At 40.3% G+C, this 18,058-nt stretch overlaps 2 protein-coding genes and 1 pseudogene across 2 annotated transcripts; 2 read left to right on the forward strand and 1 right to left on the reverse strand.

Annotated features, from left to right (window-relative positions):
• The first annotated feature begins 8,468 nt into the window (after positions 1-8,468).
• Positions 8,469-9,907, forward strand: LOC112199181 (uncharacterized mitochondrial protein AtMg00310-like). The gene is made up of 2 exons (XM_024340230.1): positions 8,469-8,525; positions 9,581-9,907. The coding sequence occupies exons 1-2, from the start codon at positions 8,469-8,471 to the stop codon at positions 9,905-9,907; spliced, it is 384 nt and encodes a 127-aa protein (XP_024195998.1).
• A 1,113-nt stretch (positions 9,908-11,020) lies between these two features.
• Positions 11,021-12,273, forward strand: LOC112199182. Its single transcript, XM_024340231.1, has 2 exons — positions 11,021-11,755; positions 11,848-12,273. Exons 1-2 carry the CDS (start codon positions 11,021-11,023, stop codon positions 12,271-12,273), a joined length of 1,161 nt encoding a protein of 386 aa, XP_024195999.1.
• Positions 12,274-16,726: 4,453 nt separating this feature from the next.
• LOC112199183 lies at positions 16,727-17,538 on the reverse strand (annotated as a pseudogene).
• Positions 17,539-18,058: the final 520 nt, after the last annotated feature.

Here is an 18,058-nt window from a genome sequence, read left to right on the forward strand (position 1 = left end):
CATGTATACCGTTCGAGGTGGGAGCTGTTTAGCATGCTCGTTCCTGTGCATATCAGTCAGTTTGCAAGCCCCGAAACGCCTAGCTCAGAACTTCAGATCAAAATTCTTCCTTCATCAAAGTTGTTCACGTATGTCTCTTCTATCTAACCTCCAAATTGAAGCTCTATTGGAGTCGTTTTGAGACCTGTACACCAATCGGAGTGGGAGCTGTTCAGAAGAGAATTTGCTCCGAATTTCAACAAGTATGATTCGCCTAGGACTGAAGCTCGTCTGCAATCCTACAACGAGGATCGAATACGCTCTGCAATTCTAAGAGGTATGGTTTACTAAAAGTTCCTGTTTTTGAAGTTTTTTTATTCTTTTTCGCTTCTTTTTCTCGGGGACTTGCAACCTCCCTTCTTCTACCCCCTTTTCTTTATCATAGGGGAGACCAAATTAAGCCGAACTGTGGGGGTTCGTGCTCACTCCAAGCTTGGAGCTTGTAGAGTTCTCCAAACTTAGAGTTTGTTGAGATAAAAAGATAGACCGCAAACATCATTGTTTCGATCTAATCCAACCCCTCTGAGAATCGAATTTCTTGGAAGCGACTACGCTCGGAAATTCCTAATTTCTTGGAAGCGACTACGCTCGGAAATTGTGGTAGGCTTTTTCGCTCCGGAACTAACCCTAATTTCTTGTTCTCTTTCAGGATGAGTAACCTGAACAAATTGGACTTTGCTCCATTGGGAACAATTGGCTCTGAATATCACAGGTGGGTTCGTGATATCCGCCAGCATCTCAAGGCCGATGGAATCTTGGATACGATTCTCGAGCCTAACCAGGACGTGCTAACTGTTGAGCAAGCTCAAGATTTGGAAGCAAATAGAGCATCCTTAGAGGCAAATAAGGCGAAAGCCATCATCCTAATGACTCGTCATATGGATGATTCGCTCTAGTACGAGTGTATGAAGAAGACCCAGAAGGCTGTGGGTCTCACTCGAAGATAGATTTGGTAACGTCCGTGACTCCTTGCTTCCTGACATAGAAGTGAGATGGCATAGCCTCCGCTTCTGTGATTTCAAGTCAGTTCTTGACTACAACTCGGAAACACTTCGCATTAAATCCTTAATGAAATTCTGTGGTAAAGAGATCACAAATGCGATGTTGATTGAGAAGACTCTCTCTACTTTCTTCGTCTCTGCATTGATGATTGCTAAGAACTATCGAATCGATGTTACTGCAAGACGAATCACAAGGTTTCATGAGCTCATTGGAGCTATGAATGTCGCTAAAAAGCATGACAGCATCCTTGTGAAGAATTATAATTCGAGATCCGTGGAAACATAGCATATTCGGAAATCCAATTATAGTCGCGCCCCAAAGAGAGGGCGCCAAGAGCGAAACCCTAATCTTAGGAATACATTTGGACGTTCTGGTCCGTATAATCTCTCTACTTGGGAAGGTAATCGCCAAAATAGGCAAACACGGAACCGAAGAGGTAAACGTGGAAAGAGAGAGGGAGGCAATGCCTCTGGCCATGTTGGTGGGGCCACCAACACTAAGAGCCATCTAAATGACGCTTTCAAAGTGCCTCAATAAATGGAGTTTGAGCAAAGAGATGTATGTTCTCGATGTGGAGTGTCTGATCATTGGGCACACATTTGTAGAGTTTGTGAAGAAATTGTCACCGCCTACAAAGTATATTGTGAAGCAAGGGAAGCTCACTATATGGAACAAGAAGATCAAGAAGATGATTTAGAGTGAAAGGTTGAAGACTACAAATCTGGCTGGGATCAATAGATCGCCAATTCTGTTTAAGTCTTTATTTTTCCAAGAATGTAATAGGCAATTGCCATATATTTTTGTAGTAAATGTCAATGGTTTAGCTTTTCTTCAAAGTAGGCTCACTCAAAGTCAATGTGATGACTAGGAAGGTTCTGAGATTAGTGGTAATTAAGCGAGCCTTGCTCCAACGACATCTCTCTACTCACCTGGTCACATTTATTTTAGAATTACCGAAAGAAGTTAGACGATTACCATTGTTTTGCACTAGCTATCATTTTGGATTAGATTTTGTTTAGTCAAAGAGACAATGATGTAACTCCGTTGGCTTATGAATAAAACTTCGAGTTCTTTATGACTCCATTTTGATTATGAGCATATGACTTTTGTGACTACGATGGCTGGGCCATCAGTATTAATTCAAGGACATGGAATAGCCCAAGTTCCACTTGCCAAATGACACCTTAATTACTGTCACAGAAACTCTCTACAATTCTAGGGCGAAACACACAATGAATAGCCGACGGATTCCATGCGAAAACGCATGTAGAGAACAGAAATGAGTTCCTTTGCAATACCTCTAATGATTGCGAATAAAGGCGCATCTTAGAGAAGTTTATGTGTCTCTCTAATGAATTTTATGTCACTATTCGAGCTATTAAATCCAATAAAGTTACGAGAGAAGATCTCTTGGATTTAGACACATATTGGCTTTGTCACGACAGGATAGGTCATCCTGGTCATGATATGATGATCCGTCTACTAAAGACTTCATATGGACATCATTTCCTTTGAGCGAAATGAAGCATGAATCAAAAGTTGATTTCTAGACTAAGTGTGACCGACGCAGCTGCGTAGGGCACCGCCTCCGTCCACCACCAGCCTAGGGCTGGCTCATTCCTTATCCATAACGCCATGGATAGCGTCCATCATGGTGATGGCGCCGCAGGTAATGTTGCAATCACCAACTTGCTTCAAATAGTGTTTCAGACGCTCATGCCTAACCAAAATACTCATTGGTTGCTTCTAAAGCCTCTCGCTCGTTTTACAAAGCCCGTTCCTTCCTTAGGGAAATTAGGACTAAGACCGTCCTATGCAAAGGAAATGAACATACTCATTCTGTTCTTACATAGAATTCATGGGGATTCTGTGGATTGATTCAACCAACTTGCGGACGCTTAAATATTTCATGATGTTGGTTGACACGCAAAGACATGCAAACACGCTGGTCACATGTTGTGCCATTGTCCACCTATAAATGCTGCTTATGCTACACTCCTAGCACATATCATATGACAACGGGCTCACTCCCTAGATCATCCTGTTCAGTCAATTGGATTTGACTATGCTAGAGAGTTTACATCGAAAGACTTTCGATGGATATGCAATGGGACTGATGTTGGACATCATATTCCCATGTACACACCCAAATGGTCTTGCGGAAACGACTATGATGATAGTCCGAACATTGTTAATGCGCACCAATCTCCTTATATCCGCTTGGAGTGATGCAATATCGCATGCAGCTATGCTAATTCGTCTACGACCCACTGCCACTCAATTTACCTCTATGTTACAGCTAGTGACTGGGTACAAGTATCGTACTTACGCATATTTGAGTGAACCATTTATGTGCCAATTGCGCCGCCACAGCGCTCTATGATGGGTCCTTACAGACGAATGGGCAACTACGTTGGATTTGAGACTCCAACAATCGTCTGCCACTTAATGCCCTTGCAAGGCGATCTTATTACCGCTAGATTTGCGGGTTGTCACTTTGATGAGACAGTCTTCCCGTCGTTAGGGGGAGATAAGAAAACGGATGTTCAGCAGGAACAATAGGAATTGTCGTGGCTTGTCCCCACTATGTCTCATCTCGATCCCTGTTAAAGTGATGAGATCACACAAATATGCTGCAAACAAGCCTGCAAGGAAGGACGTCCCTACGAGAGGACATAACGCCACCCTACACGGAGGTAAGCATGGCGCCAACGCCAAATAGAGTGGCACTCTGGCGTTACAGGCCATGTCCCCAGCTAGGATGCGTGGGAGGCCCGTAGGTTCGAAGGACACTTTGGCACATTCCAATCCTTTGATCATCAAGACTCAAAATCCGTCTCATGAGAATCTTCTGGGTTAGGGTTATCGTTGGGGCACGCCTCAACGTCAGAACCTATTCCTGAGAATATAGAGCTCTATAGAAATTACACTAGTGTACTTGAGATGTGGGATAGAAACTCCATCATAATTGATGATGTAGTTGCGCATTTCGTTGCGCATGAGTTTGTTGAGTCAGATGATATCGAACCACGCTCCGTTGATGAATGAATGCCAACGTAGAGAGAGTTGGCCTAAATGGAAAGATACGATCCAGGTTAAGATGGATTCTCTAACGAAGAGGAAGGTTTTCGAGCTAGTGATGCCAACACCTCCTAACATAAAACCTGTTGACTAATGGTTCTTCGTTAGAAAGCGTAGTGAGAAAAAGATATGGTAATCTCGCCTTATGGCGCAAGGCTTCTCATAAAACGCCTATGAAATCCACTATGATGAGACATATTATCTCGTATTGGATGTCATTACACTCCACTACCCTGTCAGTTTGGTAGTTTCTGAATAACTGAACATGCAGCTTATAAATGTGGTCACTACGTATCTCTATAGGGATCTACATACGGAATATACATAAAGGTTCATGGTGAACTTCATTTATCCAAGTCAAGTGGCTCTAGACCACGGAGCGCTTTTACAGAGAGGTTGAAACGCTCGCTAAAATGACTACTTGATTGGGAAGGGATATGCCCACGCGTTTCCATAACAAGTTTCCGATTCCATCGCAGTTCATGTTGGACATGATCTTCATTAGAAGCCCTTAAAGAGTTAAGGGAAACTGCTTAACACTTGAAATCCGATTTTGAGATGAAGGATTATGGGAGAACACGATTATGTCTCAGTTTGGAACTTGAGCATTGTGTTGATAGATGCTTTGGCATTTTCATAAGGTCAAACCTTCAAGCACCCCCACGATCGTCCGTAGTCTTGATCCTGAAAAGGATCCTCTTCATCTGAAGGATGATGACGAAAATGTGGTAGAGGCAGAAGTACCTTACTTGAGTTAAGGTAGAGCTAGGAACATTATTGTACTTAGCTCAATGCACAAGACCGGACATCTCGTTTGCAGTGAACTTGTTAGCTAAGGTATAGCTCTGCGCCAACAGGATGCCATTTTAATTGGTGTAAAAGATATCTTTTAGTACTTGAGATTTATAATTGATATGGGCTTGTTCTATCCCTACAAAGAGAAGATGGATTCGGACCCATCATACACCAGAAACGCCGCCAATGATGGCCTGCGTTCTCTATCCTCATCCCAAAACGATATAAGTGTTTTGGAAGGTTTTGCTGATGCTGGATACCTCTCCGACCCACACAAAGGTCGCTCCCAAACTGGTTAAGTGTTCACCATGGGAAAAGACCGTGATATCTTGGAGGTCTACAGAACAGACCGTAGTCGCTATATCTTCAAACCATGCAGAGATTATTGCTCTTCACGAAGTGGTTCGTGAATGTTTATGGATTGGATCCATAATCACGCATGTTCGAACAATTGTGGTTTGAAGTCTATGACAAGATGAGCCTACGAGCATTTAAGATAATGCTGTTCATTTTGAACAAATGAAGCAAGGCTACATCAAACGCGACAACACCAAGCATAATCAGCAACAACAGACTCTCCTCAAATACCAAAGTGAACTAGGTTCGATCTGAGGATAATGTGGCAGACTTATTTACTAAGTCATTGCCCAAATACACGTTCGAGAAACATGTGGCAAGAATTGGCTTGCGAAAATTATCTGAACTCCCATGATCGTAGTCATCAGGGGGAGACGCAGACATCAGGGGGAGATGTCTACATGTTCACCTCGAAACGTGAAGGGTGTGTTGTACTCTTTTTCCCCTTCAACCGAGGTTATTTTTGTCCCACTAGATTTTTGTTACTTGGCAAGGTTTTTAACGAGGCAACGAGAGAAGCACCGCGTTTGAGCAACACAAGGGGGAGTGTTCAAGTAAACCCTAATTTGTGTTTGGCCCAAACGCTAGGTTACTTGACCTAGTGGTAATAGAGTTAAATTAGAAGGATCTAGATTCCTATTCAATGTATGATTACTTTCCTTGTATGATTGTGATTCTATACATTGTAATCCTCTATATAAAGAGACTCCTATTATCAATGAGAATATATAGCAATTTCCTCTCAATTCAGTTTCTCTACAACAAATATAAATTAAATATATGTATATATTATTGGGGTGGGTTTGGGAATAGGGATCACAAAACTATCCCCGCCCCATCTCCAATCTTAGAGAGCGATGATTGGGGATCCCCATCTCCATTCCCCATTTGTCCCCAAATTCTCCTCCCATTAGGGGCGGGTATCCAATGGAGCTCTACCCCGCTGGGAATTTTTGCCATTCCTAAATTCTGATTAGATCTTTTATTTTTATTTTTTGGAAGATCAATTTAAATCAAAATTTTCAGGCTATTATTTCCAACATAATCCGATAAGTTAACATCTTACACGTAGAAATTATATAAATCAGAATGAATTCAGATGAATAGGCAATAACTCATCAAAACACAATTTACAAGATGCATCTCAGGTCGAGCTGCTATTATGCTAACTTGCAAAGATTCACTATTTTTGTTCTTTTTTGAGAAGAAATGACTTTAATCTTTTACTAGCCTCTTAACACAATCAATTGATTTTCTTTTTCTAAATTATCATTCTGCTATTGTATATTATTTTATATTCCATTAAAAATATTTGTTTGAATATAATTATTGTTTTACATTTTTACCCTTTATAAGAATAATATTATAAATTGAAGCACTTAATTAACGAAGGGTATTTACAGGGTTCATTAAAATTTAATCGTAAGTCTTATTGCCTTATAATACTAATGATTGATAGAAAATCAATGGGTACAATGGGAATTAACAAACCTCATGACTGTGTAAATGATTCACTTAATCGATACATTTGAATAACTTGAATACACAATTCTTAACATTAATAAACTTATACTCATAGTCTAAGACTTAGTGGGGAATAACCACACATCTGACCTAGCCGCCTGCGTCAAGGGTTTACTTTCTTCTTCCTGAAGAAAGAAATTTTGCATCCATGAATATGGATATTCTGAGCTGGAATTGTCGTGGGATTGGTAATCCAACAACGATGAAGGCTCTAAGGGATTTGGTTCTTCAAAACCAACGGCAAATTGTGTTCTTAATGGAAACCAAAATAAGCAATTTGAAGGAGTTTGAAGTGCTGCAGTGTGATCTTCGCGCAATCGAAGGAGGTTCTTAATGTAGAGCAATCTGGTGGTCTGGGGTTGTTCTAGACTGATGATGTTGATTTGCATGTGCGCACGTCGTCGGCATATCATATTGACATGGAGATTAGGGCTGGTCCGAGTGAGCCTCGTTGGAGGTTAACGGGGTTTTATGGCTATGCGCAGACTTGTGAGCGCGATCAGTCATGGAAATTAATCAAAGAACTATGTGATATGGATTCGTTGCCTTGGGTGATCATAGGGGATTTCAATGAAACATTGAATAATAGTGAGAAAACTAACGGTCCTCAGCGTCTCAAGAGGCAGATTAGGGGATTTAGGGATGCTTTGGGGTATGAGGATTTGATTGATCTTGGGTTTCAAGGGGCCAAGATGACATGGTGGAATTCAGGCACGCAATTATGTCTTGATAGGGCTGCGGGCATGACTACTTGGAGTGATATTTTTGGCTTCTCTAAGGTTAAGCACCTTTCTTTGAGTGACTCAGACCACACTCCAACTGTATTATAGGCAAGTGTTGTTCCCTTGCCTAAACGTCCTCGGAGGCACATATTCAAGTTTGAATCATTTTGGTTGCGGCATGAGGAATGTGATCCGTTAGTGGAGTCCCATTGGCAATCTGAATTTCATGGGGTTCCCATGTATACTCTGACTCGAAAACTTATGTACACTAGACATGCTCTTGAGGTTTGGCAGCAAAATACATTCAAACTGAGGCAACAACAAATGTTTGAAGTAAGAGTTAGGTTGGAGTTTCTCATGAATGAATCCTTAACTCTAGCTTTTTATGAAGAGAAGAAGACATTGATGACTTACTTACAGAATCTGTTGTCTCAAGAAGAAGCTTTTTGGAAACAAAGAGCAAAAGTTACTTGGCTAAAGGAAGGGGATCGTAATTCTGATTTTTTTCATCGAAAGGCTGCAAATAGAAAGAGGAAGAATTCACTACTCGGCTTGTTTGATTCTGGTGGTAGATGGAAGGATGATGATGATGGGATGGAACAAATTGTTTCATCTTGTTTTTCAAAGATGTTTACTTCTACTTCCTTGGATGCTGAAGCAGTAGAGTTGAGCCTTGCTGTGATTTAGCCTTCTGTTACTAGTGAGATGAATCAACTACTTTGTGCGCAATATACAGTGGAAGAGGTGTGGTCTGCCTTGTTCCAAATGTATCTGACGAAGTCTCCGGGACCGGATGGTATGCCTCTGCTATTTTTTCAACACTATTGGGATACAATAGGTACTGATGTTACTGAAGTTGTCTAGAGCTTCCTGCATTTGGGGTCACTTTTGAAACAAATCAACTTCACACACATTTGTCTGATTCCAAAAGTGAAGCAACCTGAAACAATGGGGGACTTGAGACCTATAGCCCTTTGCAATGTTATCTATAAGCTTTGCTCAAAGGTAATAGCTAATCGTCTGAAAATTATCTTGCCTGATATTATTTCCCCTTTCCAAAGTGCATTTATACTAGGGAGGCTCATTACTGATAACATACTAGTGGCAAATGAAGTGGCTCACTTTGTTCTTAATAAAAGGGAAGGACAGGATGGTTTTATGGCCCTAAAACTAGACCTTATTAAGGCCTATGATCAGATGGAATGGGAATTTTTTACATAAGGTGATGATTCGGTTTGGATTTGCTTCAGCATGGATTGATATTGTCATGTAGTGTGTAAGCTCGGTTCGGTACTCTTTTCTGGTTCAGGGGAAGTCTAGAGGTTATAATGTTATTCCTACTCGTGGGTTGAGACAGGGTGATTCCCTCTCACCTTATCTTTTTTTTGCTTGGGGCAGAAGGTTTTTTAGCTCTTCTCCAACAAAAATAAAGGTTAGGGTTACTTCCTGGAATTGCTATTTGTAGGAATGCACCTTGGGTTAATCACCTTTTATTTGCCAATGATAGTATGCTATATGCTCAAGCTATTCCGGAGGCTTGTTTTCAAATACAGGAAGTCATTAATGTATATAGAAGGGCTTCGAGCCAAGTTGTTAACTTCCACAAGAGTTTAGTGTGTTTTAGTAAGAATGTAGGTGAGGTAGCTCAAGGGATAGTGGCGAATCTGTTGGGAGTTGAGGTAGTAGAGTCTCACATAAGATATCTGGGACTGCCAACTTATGTGGGCTGCAAGAAAACTACAACTTTTGAGTACATTAGAGAGAGATTAGCTGATAAACTAAAGCACTGGCAAGGTAAATTACTTAGAGGGGCAGGTAAAGATATCTTGATTCGTGTTGTAGCACAAGCTCTTCCTAACTATGCAATGAGTGTTTTTCAACTTACTAAGAACTTTTGTGAGGATCTGGAGTAGATGTGTGTAAGGTTTTGGTGGGGAAACACTACTGACAAGAAGAAAATTCATTGGAAGAAATGGGATGATAGGTGTCATGCTAAAGAAGTGGGGGGTTTGGGCTTTAGAAACTTGTCTGAATTCAATATGTCTATGTTGTCTAAACAGGCTTGGTGTGTAGCTTCAAATCCTGGCTCCATGATTGCACAATTGTATAAGGCTCGTTATTTTCCGGATGGCAATTTTTGGAATGTTTCTGAATATGCTACTCCTTCCTATTCTTGGCGTAGCATCTTTGCTACTAAGGATCTCCTTCATGCAGGTTCCTTATGGCAAATTGGAGATGGAGCTAGTCTATCTGTCTGGAATGATTCATGGATTCCTTCTCACAAGCTGCAACCCATGATTGGTGCAAGTACTGATCTGGAAATTGTTAGTGATCTTATTAAACTCCCAATGCTTGAAATGAACATCAAGTGCGTAGTTGTTTTGTGAATGATGAGGCAGAGGCCGTGTTATCCATTCCTTTAAGTACTAGGGGACCGGTTGACAAATTATCTTGGCATTTGGAGAAAAGGGATATGTTTATAGTGAAATCTGCTTATAGATATGCTTTTTCTAAAACTGCTTCTACCTTATCTCCTTCTGTGGTGGCTAACCAACGAGAGTGGAAGAGAATTAGGCAAACCAAAATGCCCAATACTGCAAAGGTACTGCCTGGAAGATAGGACACAATATTTTACCTACAAGGAATAGGTTGGCTGCTAGACATGTTGTGTTGGATTCTTAGGTTTGTGTGCTTTGCAATACCAACGGTGAATCTATTTTACATCTATGTTGGAATTGTTATTTCACTAGGGAAGTGACGGCAACTAATCATAGCTTGCACTTGAGTTGCTTTGGAACTGAATCTGATTAGCTTGATGCCCTTAGTTGGCTTGGTTTTTGCTCGGATAAGTTATTGAAAACAGCTTTTGCGCAGCTGTTATTCCTCATTTGGGGTATTTGGGAATGCTAGGGTTTGGGACAATTAAATTACATCTTCTTGTGATGTTGTTCTTATGTCTTCCACAAGATTGAGCAATTTTATTTTCCATAACTCTAAATTACAAGGAATGCAGAATACTTGAAGGGTGTTCAAGTAGAGAGCTCATCCTCAAGAATGGTTAAAAGTGAATTTTGATGGTGTATTTAATGGTGGCAATGGAAGGGCAGCTGTGGGTTTTTTTATTTGAGATGCGTTTGGACTGTTCTTAGGGGTAGTAAGGAGGTCTATTTTTAATGTTCAGTCAGCAGAACAAGCGGAGTTAGACACATGTAAGGCAGCAGTTAGTTATGTTCTAGCTCATTCACTACATCCAGTCATCTTCGAAACAGATTGTCTGGTTTTGAAGCAGCAAATTGGTCATGGCATAAAGCAGAACACCTCTATTTTGGGTAGACTGTATGATGACATTAATGCGGAGTTGGAACTTCTTCCTAATTTTTGTTTGGTTCACACTAGGAGAGAGGCCAATAAGGCAGCTCATCTATTGGCAGCCTATGCTTCTGCTAATGCGCATAATTTCTTTTGGTCCAGTATTCCTTTATTCATACAAGATGTAATAGATGCTGAAAAGCTTGTTGTACTCTGAAATATTCTCTTCACAATGGGGTGGTTCTTCAGAAGGTCGTACCTATAAGGCCAGGGATCGAGAGCTGATGGATCTTCGCCTCAAAGCTCAATACTTCACTGATCCGTGCAGGTATGAACCAAACATATTTCATAGGCGATATAGAATGCAACCTTGGGTCTTTGACAGGATGATGCGCGACGTGGCTAACTACGACCCATATTTTGTTCAAACAAGAGATGCTTGTGGGAGACTAAGCTTATCCACTGAACAAAAGCTGACATGCGCCATAAGAATGCTCGCGTATGGCATCACAGCTGATTTCTGCGATGATTACCTAGATATTGCGAAGAGCACTGCCATTGAGATTTTGGATCACTTCACAACAGCAATCTGGAATGTGTACCATGAGACTTACCTCCGCCGACCAACACCAGCGGATTTGCGACGGCTGCTGGACAAAGCTGCAGAACGGGGATTCCCGGGGATGGTGGGTAGCCTTGATTGTATGCACTGGCAGTGGAAAAATTGTCCCACCGGATGGGCAGGGCAGTATACTGGCCACAAAGGGAAACCGACAATCATCTTAGAGGCGATGGCCTCCTACGATACTTGGATTTGGCATGCCTTCTTCGGACTTCTAGGTTCCCTGAATGATATTAACGTTCTTGGATGTTCACCATTGTTCAATGACGTATGCCTTGGTGAAACCGCTAAAGTAAACTACCAGGTATGTAATAGGCATTATCGTCAATGTTATTACCTAGTTGATGGCATATACCCTAAGTGGGGGTCATTTGTACAAGCAATCCGAAACCCGAGGACGCCGCAGAACAACACTTTACAAGGATGCAGGAAGCATACAGAAAAGACGTGGAGAGAGCATTTGGTATTCTCCAAGCTCGTTGGGCAATCATAAGAGGACCAGCTCGTGGGTGGAGTAAGGAGAACCTTCAATACATCATGATGACGTGTATTATCTTGCACAATATGATTGTTGAAGACGAGCATGATGAAGATGCAGCAGAGCCATTTGATCCGGATGATATCCCAACTAGACCCAAGAAAGCAGAGATATATGACAGACCAATAATTCCCACCGATGTTCATCGCAATCTGCATCAACTAAATCAATTCTTGCGTCGTCATAGGGAGGTTAGATGTCCAGTGATGAATAAAAACCTCCAAGATGATCTAGTCGATCATCTATGGACCATGAAGCTACAAGCTGATCAGAACCACCAGTGAGGAGTATGCCTTGGTGTTTTTTTTTTTTTTTTGCTTTCAATAAGTGGCCATGTAGTCATGATAAGTGGTCATGGCCTACTATGTATTGTGTGGTATGCGTTTACTTTGTATTGTGTGCTTTTAATTTGTGTGGTGTGTTTTATTATGAAAATAAAGTTCAATGCTTTATTATGAAGATGATCTACTGATAAGTGGAATAATTTTTATTATCATAAATTAAAACACAAACAATTCAAGTTAATAATATGAATTACATCCAAGATGTCTCTTGAAATGAATCATAAGTGGCCAAGCCTGTGTTGTCTCCTCCAGAGGGTGTAGGATCTTGAGATTGTTCCGGGATGCTTGAAGTTTCTGCCTCCTTATCAATTATTTGTTGTTGCTTCCTCTCCCAATAACTCCTCTTTCTTGGGGTGAAAATTGATGGATCCACCTGCATCGTGCGAGCATCCTCAGCGCGTTGCTCAATTAGTTGGCCTTCCTCAAACTGTCTTTGCCTTTGTTGGTACTCGCGCTCTGTTTGTTCATAACATTTCTGCATTTGAACTCGTAGGCCATCCACATCCTGCTCATTGCCTTTTTTCTTAGCTAGCTTATGAGCTTTCTGTCCTTGAGGACGTGCCTTCCTTGATGGAGTCGGCTCATCATCAGTATTGGGTGTTCCATCGTCATCCAAGTCAACATGATTAGGAACACTAAAGGGGGTGTTTTCCATTGATGGAATTTTCCCAAACTTTTCCGTATTTTTCAACTCTCTCCAACAATGCTCAAACAAAAAATCACAACCATTTGTGTCGTAGTACGTTGATTTGACATTCATGAGCTACATATAATATTAAGTAAATAAAATATTAATTAAAAAATTAGCTTAGTATAAATCGATCAATAAACTATATAAGAACATTTTACTTTTAACAACTACATGAAAAATAAAAAAATAATTATTATTGAACATATTTCAATATAAATACCTCGTCCTCCATATTTTCGCCTCTTCTTCGTTGAAAATGTTCGACCTTGTTAAGAGCATGGCGCCACTTCATACATGCTGGACTTATTTTCTTCCAACGAGCTTGGCAACTAGAAGTTGTTCTCTCCATGCAACCTACCGGTTTGTGAGCATTGCACTCCTCCGAAACACGACTCCATAATAACTCCAACGTTTGATCTTTTTCGACTGCACCATCACCCCCAACGGTGATCCAAGCTCGGCAAAGAATAACTTCTTCATTGTGTCTCCATGAATCCCCTCTTGGAGCCATTTTTCACAAGACAAAAAAAATATATATAGATATATTTAAGAACAAGATGTGTTTATGAATGGAAAATTGTAAAGGAGATGGAGTATATTTGGTGTGAGGAAATAGAAAAGAATGGGTTGGTATTTATAGAATTTTCTACAATTTACTGTTCCAATGGATATATTTTTTTCCCACAATTTTCTGGTCATTTTTTTAATTTTTTTTGGAACAAATAGGCCACAATAACCTTTCATTTAATAAGAGCCGTTGATAAATTTTTTTTCCCTCAAATCTGAGCCATCAGATTGAAAATAGATCCGTTTGAATAAAAAAAAAAAATTCAAGGCACATCAGACCGTCCATTTTCATAATGGAGCGATCTCAGCCGTTCGTGTTTTGACCGTTGCATCTCCCAACGGTAGGCAACAGACAGCCCAGCATGGCGGGCCCACTGGAGCAGAAAGCATAAAATCTGACTTTTCTCTCTCCAGCGCGTCTGCGCGCGTTCTCTTCCTCCCCCCTTCTTTTTTCCGCGCGTCCTTCTCCTCTTTAATCTCCAGCGCGTCTCTCTCTCTCTCTCTTGGGCTGGGTCAGGCGGGCTTGTGGTCCCAGACCACTGTTCATCGGTCTCAGTCCTGGAAAAGTCTCAATTTTGAGACTTCAAATGGCCCCAAGTCCCATTTTTATGAGACCAGACCCCCCTAAAAATCAAGGTTGGAGATGAGAAGTCTCAAACTTGATCAAATTCTGATTTTTAGTCCCAAGGTTGGAGTTGCCCTAAAGCAGGGACTCAATTCGCTTGTGTCCGATTGATTGTGAAAAGTCATATTCTCCTTTTGAAATCATAGTAGTGATGTCATTAAACTTCGACGTGGTATAACAAAAAAATTTCATCTGTTCGAATTTGAGCATGAAAATCAGAAAATGGTTGTTATCAACTTTTAGAATTAGTGTATCTCACTCCTAATTGAAACAGTCCTATATGGAGGTCCTATTTTTTATATGGACATAGATTTAACAATAAAATTCATTGATATTTTATGAATAATTTTTTTTAACTAATATATAGCCATTAATAATGTATATAATTTTTTTTTTATATATTATTTTTGGTAGTCACATAATTTGCCACGTCTCAATATTATTTTTGATATGATTTCTTAAGATATGATTTATTATCCTGAATTTAAAAGTATTTTTATGCCACGTGTCAAACTTTAAGAGAATAGTGAGATTATGAATTTAATTTTTATCTGCCACATGTCATATCTTATTTGAGAGATTCTTTGGTGGGAAACCCATACCAACTCATTTATTCAACCAACCACTCAAAATTCAACACCTCTGCAATTTTTTTCCACTCAGCCACCTGCTTGGATGACTCCAAAATGGCTCTAAAATTTCAGTCAAATTTTATCTTTCCCTCCTAAATTTTAGCTAGTACTATTATAGCCGTCAGATTAAAGCAACGGCTATAATTTATCTCTATCACTATATAGTTAATCTCTAACAAGATCATTTTTCGTTCTAGCCTGGATTTCTTCTTCTTAGTCCCCCCCCCCCCCCCCCCCCCCCCCCTCTCTCTTGTTTCCTTCTTTTATAGTGATTAATTCGTATTTGTGAATCACTAGCTGGACTTTATCATCCTTTGAGGATATCTTTAATTACTTGTGCAATTTTTATTTTAATTGGTTTTCTTGTTGGGCTCTTCTCCTTCGTAGGGTGTTTGTATGAATTGGTTAAGATGAGTTTTTTTTTTTTTTTTGGGAGTTTCTTTTTTTTGGGTCAATTTTATATGTAAATTAACTGGGTGATTGGGTTTTGAGGGCAATTTTAAAAATCCTCAGTTTTCTAAGTCTGTAGTATGGATGTGAGTTAGATTTATATGTTCTAGAGTTACATATCATGAATCAAACTGTATTTTCGGGTTATGTAGCTTAACATCTATTAAAATGATTATAGGGTTGTACACATGGAATACAACATAATATGATGTGCAAGATCTCTGTTTCTTTCTCCCTCTTCTAGTAACCTGAAACGTTGTGGCATTATTTTACATTAAATTGTTTAACAGCAAAGTTATTGCACTTGGAAATTGAAAGGGGATGATCTCAATCTCATCCAAGAAGTACAAAAGCAAGGACATAATCTTAGTGAAATTGGAGCACTAGTAGAAGACACTGGGTTTTTTTTTTTGTTTTTTTTGAGAATTGGGGCTTTTTGTGCAGCGATTGCTTGAATCTTGGTTACGATCTTAGTAGCCAAGCTAGGCACAACCTAATTGAAGCAGACATAGTTTTCTATCTTTTTTTTTTTTTTTTTTTTTTTTTTGATTTGTCAATCACACGGTGTCCTCAAAGGCTTCCTAGGCCTAGAGACTAATCCGTGCTCGGGGATCATAGTTTTCTATCTTATTTGATTTGCCTTTAGTCATATATATATAGGCTCAGCTTTTCAATTTTCATGCATTGTCATGATTGTAAACTTATAAATGAATTGGATTTTCTATGTTAAGTCCCTTATTCTGTGCTATAAGCTTTGCTTCATCAATGAATTAAATCTCTAATCAAAAAGAAAAGAAAGGAACAAAAGAGGAGAAAACTTTTGCACAAACATCCAACATACTCATTTCATAAGGAAATAAAAACTAGTCAAATTAATTGCTTGACCAGAGGCTAATGTTGAAGAAATTAATTTTCAGAAGAGTAGTGTGTGTTTCAGTCAGAATTTATCTTTAGCGGCTCAGGAGGATCTGGCTGGTATCTTGAATGTAGAGCTTGTTCCTTTCCAGGAGAAATATTTGGGGTTGCCTACACACAAGGTTCGAAAAATCGCTAGGCGCTAGTCGGGCGGTGGGCAAGGGAGGAGCGCCCAGGTGGCTAGGCGGCTGCCTAGGCAGTTTTGTATTTCTTAATTTTTATAGCTTTTATTTATGTAATTGAAAATATATAAACACTTAAAGAGTAATAAAATTGCATCTAGAATATTCAAATGTTAAAAGAGTCCTAAATAAGCATACATAAAACAATTGCAAGCCTAAACCTTTATCAAATATCAATTTAGAAGGAGAAGAAGAAGATTGATTATCAATTTATCAGTAACAAGAACTCAAGCAAAGATCAATTCCAATTTACCAATTCAAGGCTTCAAGCAATTATCAGAAGACGGAAGTTCAGAACAAGAAGAATGGAAGAATAGAACTTATATGTATACTAAATCCTGGAAAAATTGAAATTCAACTACACATTTTAAAAAGAATACCATTAATCAATATTGTGATCATAAATAAACAAAAATAGAGATAAGAATCATACACCCAAGTTTTTCCTTAGCTTCAGTGTGCAATAACAACGTCCCTGTCTCTAACCAATGCATAAAAGCAAGCAGTGAAACCAGAGTCCGTCTCAGACCTCTAATCACCATGATATCTAAACAAAAGCAACACATCAAAGCTAGTCCCAAAATCCAAACTAAAACTTATTCAACAATAACACACTCGCACTAACCTATAACACCTATACATACATTTCCTTTCTTTTTCTATCATAAAAAGAAACATGTAGAGCTCAAATTCCACTAGCCTATAACAAACACACTTCAATTTCCACGGAAACCCGAAAGCTCAATTCGCACAATTTCAGCGAGTTGATTGTAGAGCTCCTTCAGCACAATAATTTTAGCCTTTGGCTTCTCCAAAACCTCTGCTTTAACCAATAAACAATCACAAAAATCACAAATTGGAAAACGCATACAAAACGGTGCCATAGCAGGTGCTTTAACCAATAACAATCACAAAACGAAAACGTATTACAATCACTTCACACAAAAATGGCACCGTACCGGGAGTTGAACTCGACTGGTGAACCAAGAGGAGGCTCGAGTGAATAAACCTAGTGGTGGGCTCGATCTCCATGACCACCGCTCGAATGCGGACGCACAGTGTTCCGGACTCTTCGAGCTGAGAGCGGAAGTCATCGAACTGCTTCTCCAGAAGTGGAAGCGCGTGGGGTTCACCGCCCGCCATGGAGGTGAAGGAAAGGCCAAAAATTCTGGTGATCGGAGAGACGGACCGGAATGGGGGCGGTGAGATGGGCGGAGTTGAGTGAGGGTTGGAAGCTGAAGGAGTGGAGGGACGCAGTGGGAATGAAGGAGAGAGAGAAGTCGCACGGAGCGAGACTGAGATGAGTGAGATCCCGCTTTGGGACTTGTATCGCGAGGAAAAGAAAAAAAAAATCCTCCCAGCGCAGCGCCTACCGCCTACCGCCTAATCCGCCTAGGCGCTCCCTAGGCCGCCTAGGCGCCCGTCGAAAATCAGAACGCCCAGGTACCCCGATTTGTCATTACTCGCGGCGGAAAGGTGCCGCCCAGAGCCTAGGCGCCGCCTAGGCGGCCGAGTTTTAGAACACTGCCTACACATATTGGTCGAAGTAAGAAAGAGGCTTTCTTCTATATTTGGGATCAGTTGAGGAAGAAACTGTTTGGTTGGCGGGGTAAGCTGTTGAGTGCAGCAGGTAAAGAACTTTTAATCAAGGTGGTCGCCCAAG

Source organism: Rosa chinensis, chromosome 4, assembly GCF_002994745.2.
Source record: "Rosa chinensis cultivar Old Blush chromosome 4, RchiOBHm-V2, whole genome shotgun sequence".
NCBI classification, from domain to species: domain Eukaryota; kingdom Viridiplantae; phylum Streptophyta; class Magnoliopsida; order Rosales; family Rosaceae; genus Rosa; species Rosa chinensis.